General features: G+C 39.5%; 1 protein-coding gene across 2 annotated transcripts; it reads left to right on the top strand.

The window, feature by feature from the left end:
- The first annotated feature begins 1,171 nt into the window (after positions 1 to 1,171).
- On the top strand, positions 1,172 to 11,855 carry pdgfbb (platelet-derived growth factor beta polypeptide b). Of its 2 annotated transcripts, XM_062438765.1 has the most exons (8): positions 1,172 to 1,343; positions 5,519 to 5,615; positions 6,975 to 7,031; positions 7,954 to 8,147; positions 8,275 to 8,472; positions 8,911 to 9,709; positions 9,873 to 10,023; positions 10,153 to 11,855. In XM_062438765.1, exons 1-7 carry the CDS (start codon positions 1,278 to 1,280, stop codon positions 10,004 to 10,006), a joined length of 1,545 nt encoding a protein of 514 aa, XP_062294749.1. In that variant the 5' UTR covers positions 1,172 to 1,277; the 3' UTR covers positions 10,007 to 10,023; positions 10,153 to 11,855. The 2 variants fall into 2 exon arrangements, with proteins under 2 accessions (XP_062294749.1, XP_062294750.1); XM_062438766.1 differs by lacking the exon at positions 1,172 to 1,343 and having other exon boundaries at positions 5,519 to 5,611.
- The last annotated feature ends 547 nt before the right edge of the window (positions 11,856 to 12,402 follow it).

Below are 12,402 nucleotides of genomic sequence, written 5' to 3'. Positions count from 1 at the left end.
GAGACTAATTATAAAGGAATACTTAAGATGATAGAAGATCAGAATATGAACAGTATGTTAAAACCTAACAGAACAAAGTTTGTCAATGTTCATAAATGTTCTTTTTTGAGACTTGTATTCGGAGTTATAACAACTACTAAAACGGTTGTTTCTAATAATCGGTCCATCACAAACCAAATGTGGACACCTGTTCAAAACTTTAAACATAAAGGTGTACAATGGGTGTGTACCTGTGAGCACTAACACAAGACTGATATTTAAAAAAAAAACAAAGTTAATAATACTGATGCGTGTTTCAAACCAGACCATACAAGAAAAACAAAATTCAGATAAACAGAAAAACCCACAAGACTTGGCACAGTCTCAGGAATATCTGCATAAATGATTCACGACAGAGGAAATAATGCTCAGAGTGGCTGCTGTGAGGCGGTCGTTTGTGGACCATGTCGGGTCTTTATACGGAGATTATCACCCATACTTCAGGCAGGGGGCGGGAGAGAGATACTGTTGAGCAGACCAACAGCGGACTCTTGGAAATCTGCTCTTCCCCTCACCACCACCACCGCTGCGTAATCAGGCCGGTCCAGGGCTGAGGCGCACCGAGCCACACAGCGCTTTGCTTATTGATAAGACTCCTTGGAAGAAGAGGACCGCAAACTACCGTCCTGACCTGCAACTTTATGTCAGATGTTCAGCATGTGAGCTGGACTTTGGGACGCATCACGGTTAAAGGAAAAGAGGCTCTTGAGAAGGACTACTGGAGAGAGAGAAATCAAATGGATTTTTTAATTTAATTCTTCTTTGGATAATTATAACTTTACTTCTCATTACTTTTTCACAGTCTGACTCCAGTTGGATAATTTTGTGTTGTGGTGTTTGGACCTTAAATAAGTGTTAATTAAGTTTTGCGCTCCCCAAACAACCACCGCACTTAATTTGAGCTTTAAAACGCAATGTGTGCGCTCAATAGAGACGACTGAAGAAAAGAATAGCTGAATTAAAACTGGAAGTTTTATTATTTATCCAGCACATTGGAGCTTTTTTTTTTTTTTTCTTTTTAAACAAGGGGGACTTAAAAGTTGGGTGCCACTGATCGAGCACGAGCTTCTTCCTCGGATATCTCTATTGGAGAGACAACAGTGTGGACAGGCTGTGTACGCGCGCGCAGTTCCGCAGGACGAGCTGCTGTCCCCCCGCGCGCAGTGCTGAGGAGAGAGGGACTCTCGCGCTTCCATAAATGCCCGGTCCGTCGAAGAGGCTCGAGGCTGGGCAGCAAGATGAGCTCGTGGGTACATCTGCTGCTCGCGTTGCTGGCGGCGTGTCTGCGGTTTGGCGTAGCCGAGGTGAGTTAGCATCAATCACAGCTGGACCAACTTTTAGAGGTGCTTTACTTTTAGTATTAAGTAGTCTTAATGTAGCTTAAAGCGAATGGTACACTATTATTAAGCTATAATCATATAATTATCAAAATGTTAAACCTCAACTTAGTTTAGGAAATTGTCACGAGCTCTAACAGGTTGAAAAAAATATCCACAAGCCAATATAAAGTTAAAATGAAGTCATTTTTAAATGTTTGTTGCAGCCACTTCATAATAATTACTTAAAGCATTAATCTCGACCACTTATAGGCTAATTTAATTCAATTAACTTGTAGCCTATCGGGACCTTCATTATGTTCGTTTTCTTCACAAACACAACATATATGTGATAATCAAATTCATGTCTTGGAATGAGTGCACCTGCTTCATTCGAGTCTCATAATAAAAGCCAGTCTTTATCTTATTACTTCTGGGAGAGGGGTGGGATCCTTGCAGAAAATAACTGTTATTCCTCCCATTAACTGGTGTTATGAATGGATGCCCAGGGGCAGACACATGCAGAGGTCGTCCTCTGTGGGTGATGAGCCAGGCAACAGAGGCTGCAATGATAGGCTCCCTATGCAGCTGGATGCTCCACGTGGTTAAGTGGCGCATTCATGGGTGCTGTTCCAGATGTTAAGTGCGGCTATAAATCAGTCAGCAAGCAGCATCGTGCGGTAACATCGTACTGTGTTGAGGCCACATGTTTGTTACAGTAGACGACCAGCAGAGACCACACTACCAGTAATACTGTGTGTGTGTGTGTGTGTGTGTGTGTGTGTGTGTGTGTGTGTGTGTGTGTGTGTGTGTGTGTGTGTGTGTGTGTGTGTGTGTGAGTGGAGGGGTTTTACATTAAAAGCATGCTGTATGTCTGAATAAAATGTATTTGAATTTTTCTGCAAATGAACAAGCAATAGGCTGCTGAACAAGTATGGATGCAGCATAGAGGGACAAAGTCTGACTGCCTGCTGAGGTCAAACAGGAAGACAAAACTTAACTGAGGGCCCTGTCTAGGTCAAGTGACGCTTGACAATAACTGGCATTATGTTCATATTAGAAAAAAAACAGAACTTTGCCTCTTTTGCTGATCGCTGTAGATATGAATTCTATAGAAATAGGTTCAGATGCACATCGAATCAGATTTTATCTGTATTTCTTCTTTCATCCAGACTTAATATGTGTTTCTGACCCTGGTCATTCATCTCCATCATGAGTCACTAGTGTCAGTCGGTTGTAAAGGAAAATGAGGTTAAAACACACACAGTTAACAAGTCATGGGAAGTGAACTTTTAAACAAGTCAATAAAGAGGGCACAACTGTGGGTTAGCCTTTATTTGTTCATCCAGTGGGAAAGGGTGAGCTCTCAGGATTTAAGTGAAAATAACAAAAAAAAGGAGAAGGAAAAAATAAACACAGGGGAAGAACTGTGAACTGTTAGATTAATACTTTTGAATCTTCAAACATCAAAACAGTTGTGTTCCTCCTTTCATTCACTGAAGCCATACACTGTAGTTTACGTACATGACTACTTCACATAAATTTAGATTTTGAGTGAATCACAGCTATGATGGAGGACTTTAAATTCCTGTCATCAACCCCTCTTTTCATTTTATGGCTTCTGTAGGCACCACATGTAAAAGAAAACTCAAATTTGACAGACCAAGTGTTTTAGAGGTAGAAAGTTACAGAGGCTTTGAGGTATACAACCAGGAATTCCCCCATGTCTAATTTTAAAGTTATAGTATGGCAGCTGTGAAATCATGGTGCCTCTATATGAGGTTCAATCATACTTCTTATAAAAAAGAACATTATCATAAAAGATTTAAATTCAAAGCCAATCCACTAATGTACAAAGTGCTGGATTCAGCTGGAGACCACCAAAGAGCAATCAGACATTTACTCATTATCCTTAATGGCATCAGACGCCTTTCCAACTCAGAGGTAAATTATGAAAAAGGAATTAATTAGAGTCACATTTATTCACACATTCCAGTATTGTGCACGTGTAGACATAGTTTCAGCTAATACATGTGATACATCACACGTGTGCTGTGGCTGCTGCCTCACTGCCGGCAGCAAACCCGACCCCCTAATTATGTACGATTAGATGTTCCCTCTCCTCCCCTGCCCACTGCAGCCGCTGCCTGTACCTGGCATTCCTCAATATGTCCAACAGACCCTCAGGGGATAGCAGCTTGCTTCAGGTAATACATAAATTAGGTGAAGCACCAGATTTCAGTAAAATGTGGGTTTTTGGATCATGTGAAAAGGCACAAAACCTATAGCAGACACTTCACATTCTCATCATGTGAGAAGAAGGAAGTTACTGTACGTCACTGCACATGTGGACAATACAGGCAGCAGTTCAGTTATACAATACACTTTGTAAGACGTGGCACTGCAAAAATCCCAACTATATGTATTGCTGTAGATTAACAATAAACCACCACCATGATGCCTAATGTAACAGCTGTCGCTTGCTCTGCTTCATCAGCGGAAGCCTATTATTTGAAACAGGCTGTCTGCTCCAGATGCAGCTCAGCTGGATGTTGAGATATACAGTTTACTCAGACTCCCAGTGATGGGATATTAGCATTACACTCACTGAATTAACTTTTGCCTTTTTACTGGCAATTTCACAACGCTTTATAAATCCAAAGGAGTGCTACACTTCTTTAAGGGAAGGATGGCATTTAACAATATCCCTCCATTTATGATCCTGTGAGTTCAGGACTTACTTTTTTAGAAATCCAATTCCCTTACTTTATTTTAGTACATTGATATATCGAACGTATGTAAATCCATGTCCCTCATAGTTGCACATTTTTTGTGTTTTTATGTGTGTTTACATATTCAGTCTGCCCAGTCTGAATATGTTTACATCCGTTTTGTTTATCAAAACTTAAAGTGTTTATTTAATATTTCCTGCTTAGACACAAGTCATCATGTCAGCAGGCACCATTGTGAACAAAGGCACACATCCTATAATTAACATCAGACACAATTAGCCAAGCAGGCAGTTTGCTCCGTTGGTAAAGGGAGGAAATAATCATGATGACTCCTCAGGGGCATCTGCAGCTCTGCCACAAAGATGTAAGTGTAATACAGCAGGCATTTCCCTGCTGTATTATTTGACTCTCTGAAAGCCAGCCAACAATAGGGGAAAGTCAATGGCATACAGTATGGGCAGGGTGAGAATGCATCTCATGCATGGATGGCTGCTTCCTTTGGCAGAAACATGCCTCCCATGGGGATTCATTATATTTTCCAAAACCTGAATGAAATCTTTAACCGTTTTTTTTAACCTAACCAGGCTTACTGGACACTATAAAATTAAGATATATATGTTTTTTAAAGTTTAAAGTTAAATGTGCAAAATTTCATTAAAAGTTATTTTAAAAACAGGTGTAGCAGTTACTATTTATGATACATCAGCTCCTGCGAAATCATTCACTGGTTTCACGTGAGACATAAAAGCAACTGAAGCACATCCACACCATTTAAACCAGTGTGAGGAAGTGTCTCGACCCATGTCTGATCCTTGTCCGTTTTAAACCGTCTTTTATTCTATCTATTATCCCTCTTTTTTCAGATGCCTTCTCTCCTCCTCTCTATATCACTCCTTCCCCCACTTCCTGACTCCTTCCTGGCTCCTTTGACCCCTAAATGTTAGCAGATGACAAGACACAACGCCAATAGTCATTCACCCTGCTCTTAGTGACCATTGTGTGTCTGCTTTGGTTAATAATCACCCCCTCCCAACTCTTTTGCCCATTAATGACCAGGGGGGTTAAACCCACAGTCAGGTCGTAGTGCTGCTGCTTTGCTTTTGCTGCAGTGGTATGGTAATATTTGCTCAAAAGCATGTTGTTGAAGGATAAGACCAAAAAAACAAAAATGAATTATAATATCACCTATGGAGCCTCAACTTATCATGCTTATGCCTGCATACTTGAAAACTCCTTTGTTGTCCGAAAACTATTAAAAACATTTAAGAGCCTAAATTAAATAAATGGGAAATGCTCAAACTAAGAAATGTCTAAATAAATCATTTTTTTCCCGACAATCCTCCATGTTAAAAGATGTTCCAGAGTGCTGTATCTTCTCTTACTTCTTAAATCTCATATATATTTCTGTGTGTGTGTTTGTTTGTGTTGCAGGAGGACCCTCTGCCTGCAGCTCTGGTGGAGCTGGTTAGAAACAGCCCCATCTCCTCCATAGAGGACCTTCAGCTGCTGTTGCTAACTGACTCCGTAGGTAAAGAACAGAACATTTGAATATTACTGTTCATGCACACATAACTAATCTGAATATTCAACATACACTGTATTTAACCTTAACATGAATATAACCATGTTCAGTTTTATAACCAAATGTAACTAAATCAACACTAAACAACCTTTCATCTTATGACTAAAACCAATCATGAAGTTTGGAAGGCTAATCATAGTCTATAATGCTGATGGGATCCACATTTTTGGTTCATTTTAAAATCATTAATCACAACTTCACTAAATACATTTGTTTTAGCAGCATTTCATGATTGTTTAGAATGTGCTTATTTTGAAATACGATGACAAAAAGCACAAAATATGAGTTTTTTTGGTTTTGTTGCATGTTGTGCTGTGTTTTAACTCTGAAATACATGCATATTTAGAACTGCAACCATGAATCGATTAGTCAATAGACAGAAAATTAATCTCCAACTCTTTTGATAATCGATTCATTATTTTGAGTCATTTTTTAAAAGAATAAATGCAGAAATTCTCTGTTTCCAGCGTCTGAAACGTGATTATTTTCTGGTTTCTTCAGTAAAATTATTATCTTTTGGTTGTGGACTGTTGTCAGGAAAAAACAAGACATTTTAGCTGCATTTAGGGCTTAGAGAAACAGTGATTGACATTTTTTCTGACATTTTGAATGACATATTTGAGAAAGTAATTGACTGATTAATGAATAATTAAAATAATTGTTGGTTGCAGCCCTATATATAATGATGTCATGAGCCAAGATATTTTCTTAGTTCTTATCAACATGTGGACTGAGACATGCTGTTTTTACTCAATTGGCAAGGAATTGTATTGAAGAGTGTAGTAATATTATTATGTGTGTGAGCTACGTAAAGATGAACTGAAAGAACAATAAGTCTTTGCTTTTCTACCCTAATTGTGACTAGTAAACAAGTCGAGTAATAAAAGCAAGTCAAGCAAACAAACCATCAAACAAATGCAGAAAACAAGCAGCAGGCAGATTACATGATCCCTGAAAAACATGCGTGCAAATTATACATGCAAATAAGTTTAAATTATAAGAGTGTGCTTATTTAAACTAGCTGTCTTTCTGTCTCTCTCTGCCTGCACACTCACATGTGACATTAACTACCCCCACACCCTCTTTGTCTCTGCCTCTTTCTTTCTATCTTTTTGTGCACGCTCACATTTACACACCCATATGCAAGGACCTGAACTCCTGTTTTATCTGTGTACATGCAGAGGGTGCTTACAAGGTCTTAGAATAAAAAATATTGTATATCACATTCTGAAAACAAAACGTTCATAAATCATTTGCCATGTCTACATAAGTCAAATGTTGTATTTGTTTATTGTTTTGTCTCAGATGACGAGGAGGGAAATTCAGCAGCCAATGGAGGTCACAGATTACCACGGAGCCTTGGTGAGCAAACCCCCCCCCCTTCCTTTTTGTTTCTCTAGCGTGCCATTTGAAGGACTGTGTTCTTGTCGGGCTCAAGACTAGAATTTAATCATAAAATAGAGACATCACTGCTTTTATATGGCTCACACATAAAAAAAGAAGCTTTGTCATGGCATGTCTGATCTTCACGATAAATATTCACTCCTGTCCCACGCAAAAATAGAAGCTTGTAGTGCTGGCATGAAGGATTCCTGATTTTCCCCGTGAATGTAGACATACTCCATCCTCATTAGTCAGTCTTCCTGTGAGTTGATTAATGTGACATGTATGGCTTTTTTGACACGGTAAAATCCTTCCCATTAACCTTTTCTTCGCTATCGCGATGAAACAGATGTCTGAATCCCCTGACATCACTCTACAGCAGTCTGGGTGACTTTGCAGGATTCCCTCTAGCAAAAGGAGATACTAATGGCCCTATATAACTCAAGATGTAAACTATGCTGAATGTTTTACATGCTTTTGTAAATCCAAGAGAAAGAGTCCTAAACTTTTGTGAAGCAAGGCGGACTGAATTTCGTTCATGTTTGAGAGTAATAATCTACAGAGTGATTAGAAGAAGTTTTTGCATATCTACTCATTTAAAATGCATGAGTTTCATAATCCATCTGCTATCTCCTGCTCTGCTACAGCTAACAACAGGCTGTAGGCATGCATGCACTGAAGAAAGAATTCTGTAGCTAATCATGAGGAGTCCCATGTGCATTTTGTTGCTCTTTTGACTTATTGGCTCAACAAATACATAAACATGTGAGATGGATTTTCTAAAGTCAGCCAGTGGTCCTAGGAGATTTTTAAAATGCAGTAAGTTCTGAGTACTAATACTACTGATACTAATCCCAATGCTACAAGTCATACTCATATTCAGTCATATCTCATCCCGCAGATGCCCAGCCAGCCCAGCAGGCTCTTTGTAAAGTTCGTACAGAAGTGGTTGAGGTCACCAGAGCGATGTTAGACCGCAGCAACGCTAACTTCTTGCTATGGCCACCTTGCGTTGAGGTGCAGCGCTGCTCCGGCTGCTGCAACACCAAGAGCCTGCAGTGTGTCCCTGTTGTCACACACACCAGATACCTGCAGGTAAACACCCACACACAGATATATACACACTAACCACACACATCTACAACATCCCAGAAGAACAAGTTGGTTATAAACTGTAAATTATTCCCTATGACTACAGTCTTCTTCTTCTCAATCTCTCCAGGTCATGAAGATCGAATATGTAAACAAAAGACCCACGTACGCTAAAGCAGTGGTGTCAGTGGTTGATCATGTGGAGTGTCGATGTCAGCCAGTTCCAAGACCCCCAGTGCTCAAGAGAAAATCATCTCGCAGACCGCACAACCACAGTAAGGACCAGCATCGAAACCAGACTCTCAGTCAGGGAAACGGACATGGACAGGTACAGTACAAATGCTACAGTATTGTGCATGCTGTCTGCTGCTTGGTTAATGCTCTAACTACACCAATTGATTGTTGTGTGCATACCAACACCTACCTCTGTTTGATGTATGGCTATGAGGTTAATAGGGTGTGAAAGCATCAGCAGTGAATTCCACTACCAGGTTTTCCCCAAACTTTAATACTTTTACTAGCATGCAATAAAAATCAGTTTTTCATCTGTAGATAGCTTTTTCTGAGAAGCATTTTAATTTAAAGGGACTAATAATGCAGGGGTTTAACATTATATATTTTATTAAACTGACTCTAGAATTGAAATTTAAATAATTACATTTTGTGTGGGTTAGGGTGAGGGTTAGGGTTAGGGTAAGGGCCCATCTATTGATCCTCATTTCCTCGTTTTCAGCTGAACTGAATTTTGTTTAATTTTACTTCCAAGGTCAAGGTGCACTCCAAGGATGAGCTCCATCAGTGGGATGACCTGAAACAGAACCAGAGAGCCAATCTGGAAGATCTCCTTGAGCAGCATTGGAGCCCCAGAGGAGACACCTTCACTCAGCATGGAGAAGGGTACAGTCTGCCTGAGGAGGACACATCTCAGTCTGAAGAGGCTATTCTCTATGGTCCACACTGGGCACATAACTCCACAGGGCCTCTTGGGACTAAAGACCAAAGAGAGAATCAGGGGAATGTGGAGAGGAAGAATGGTAAGATCTCAGAAGGAAATAAGACTCAATCCGCAGTGGACAATGTTGGCGTTGAGCAAAAGTTGGCAGAAGGATGGGATGGGTTACTGCTCAACAATACTGAGTGGAAGGTTAATGAGGGAAATAGTGAAACACAAACACACCGCCCATCATGGCAAGATGACAAATCCAAGTTTTCAAAGCCAGCAACTCACAGTCCTCAAGCCAAGTTCAGTCCCACTGAGGCAACCGTCGATCAGGTCGGAAGCAGGTTCAGGCCTACCAAAGAGCCAAATCCAGACCCTCGAGGGCAGGCGAGACGGAAAGATAACGAGACTCCAGAGGAGGACAGGATATTACAGCTTGAGAAGGAAAAACTAGAGGAGGAGAAAAAAGAGCTGCTACTCCTACACAAGAGGTTGGACCAAGAGAAGGAGATACTGCGACAGCAGCAAGAGGAGCGGCAGAAAGAAAAGGAGACAGATAGTCAACACCACCTGCACAGTAAACATCATCATCATCATCTGCAAACAACAACAACGCAGAAACCAGGTAATAGACATTACTTAATACTTAAACACATAATGGAATTAAGAAATTTAGTGGTTAAATGTAATTAATTAGTGGATGATGTTCACAATATTGCAAAGCTGCAAGCATAAAGGTAATAGGTTTTTGTTAATTTTCTACTAATATTTAAATCCTGTTCTTACAGAGACAACATCTACAACTACCACAAAGCAGCCATCAGCTCCAGCAGGCCCCAGGCCCCCAGCCCGTCCAAAGAAAAGGATGAGGAAGAATCGCAAGCGAATCAGCAAGGCAGCTATGAGAGCAATGCTAATGTAAAACTAAAACAATCCCAGGTGGGTTTAAATTATGTGTAGAAATAAAGCAGAAATTGGTGAATTAACCCATTTATGAACAAACCATTTTGTCCATTTAGGAAAACTGTGCCAGTATGTAGTTTAAAGTGTGTTTTCCTTTATTTCCAGGGACACAAAGTAAACTTGGAGTATTTTGTGGATAATCCAGAGGTGCAGCAGAGTGACTCCCTTCATATAAGTATTTATTCATTTGTCAGTAACCTGCTCGTCCTGTGAGATCTCCTCAGTAACACTACTAATGCCTGTCTGATGAACCTGTAACTACACCTGGATGGAGTAAGAGGTGGGTGAGAAGAATGTGGAATATAAATAAAAGGTGGACCTCTACAAGGACAGTTGCTGGTATGAAGTAATGAGTGGCACCCAAAGACTGACAAACTGTGTGCAAGCACAGAAGCTGAGTGGGACTGAAACTGCATAGCTGTATTACTGCAGAAAATAGTGCAATTTCAAAACTCTCCTTGGAACCTTGTTTTGATATCAACAGAGAGAAATTGCACTTACACGTCGACAGAACCAAGTCTATACGGGGTTTAAATGAAAGAGTTGTTGCCTAAAGACTTGATTTTGTGAATACCACAGAATCATTAGGACTACTAAGTACATTTGGTGGAAAAAAGGACATAACTCCTCTGTTTTGTTGAAGAATTTGTTATATTGTAATTGGATAATCTTAGAGACAATCACAAGTAGACTGCAGCAGATGTTGACTAAAATGAGCAGTATTTCCATGTGCGATAGAACCCACATCCTGAGGGTTCAGTGTTGTCTATGTTGGGAAGCCAAACCTGTGTAAATTTACCATGAAGTACCAAGTCCTGATATCATTTATTAGCTAATTAAAACAGTGATGGTCTGTCTTTAATCATATTTAATTCTATTCAACTCTTTGCAAACACTGGAATTACACACGTGATTAGCGAACAAAAACATAAAATGTTTGCAGTGAGGTTTTCTGTTTCACAATCAAATCACAGGTGTACAGGAAAAAGAGTAATGAGCTTTCTGAATAGTAATAGGTGATAGCGTTACACCTGTGACCTTACTGTGTGCTATAGTATGTTTCCTATTTATTTATCTCTACCATTACTGTGGATTAACCATTAGTGTGTTTGCCACATTTCTTTACAAATGTGGCAAAAACAATGTAACAATCAAAAAGTCTGGTTAGTTAAAGAAAGACAGAACAAGACCAAACCTTCTTTGACCTCCCAGTATAATGCAGTGTTTAATGTCTAAGACAGAAAATGTGTGCATGTGTGTTTGTTTTATGTTGTGTTGTGTGTCTGTGGGCTTGTGCCCACACCTACACTTCTGTCATGCATCTCAGTACTCATATAGAAGTACATCTGTCCTCTGTCTCTTTATCTTATTGGTAGAGATGTCTCTCTTCCACTGATTACTTTTTGGTAGGAACAATCACATTCCTTTCTTTTCAAACTCTGTGAGGGAGAAAAAGAAACACTTTACTGCAACATATTTTTTGCCCCCACTGTATTTTTTAAATTAATCTGCATCACAATGATTTTGACAGGGTCAAAAATGTCAAACTTTGTAGATATTGTTCTTTGTCTATTTTTCCATTAGTGACAACAAGTTGAACCACAGTGGTGATGCTATTCTGTGTCCAATAATGTATAATCAGCCAAAAACACCTTAAGTTATTGAAAATATGTACGTTTTTGTGCCAACTTACAACTGTTACTGATTCTGTCTGTTTTATTTGAGTTATGACAAAAATAAGGAATGTTTGTGATAACTTTGCCACCTAATGCTATTTTTCATATGGATATAAGAAGCTAATGTGCTTAAATCTGCTTGGTTTCGTGTTTTTTTTCTGTCTTCATCAATTTCCCTTCTATAGTATTTCCACTATATTTTTATTACAAATGGCCAAAGATTTTTCTATGGAAGATGCATTTGCGATTTGCGACCAAAAATTAATGAGGAAAACTGATTTTAAAAACAAACCTTGGCTATTAGTGTGTCCAATTCATATGGCAGTTCGCATGAGATCTGAACGCTGAGGTGTTATGGACCATTTAGAGTTTAGCTGTTTAAGCTATGTACAGCATCTTATAATCAAAAAGCAGGTGGGGCTTCTTAACCTGACACATTAGAAATTACAAGGACAAAATTTGAACTTTTAATGACAGCATACTTGTCCCTTCATGAGCACAGGTGCATTTATTCACTGAGCCTGTTTGGCATGTTGATGTCTACACATCTTCAGCTCTCCAGAGACATCATATTAATTCCTTTAATTCACATGAGTGCAGAATTACCTTGTATTGAGTTCTCAGCCCTAGTGATGCACCATGAGCTTCGTTTTAATCGGACAAAATGTACAGTAGGTGA

Source organism: Scomber scombrus, chromosome 18, assembly GCF_963691925.1.
Source record: "Scomber scombrus chromosome 18, fScoSco1.1, whole genome shotgun sequence".
Taxonomy (NCBI): domain Eukaryota; kingdom Metazoa; phylum Chordata; class Actinopteri; order Scombriformes; family Scombridae; genus Scomber; species Scomber scombrus.
Note: the sequence above shows the minus strand (reverse complement) of the source record. Positions and strands in the feature narration are given on the sequence as shown.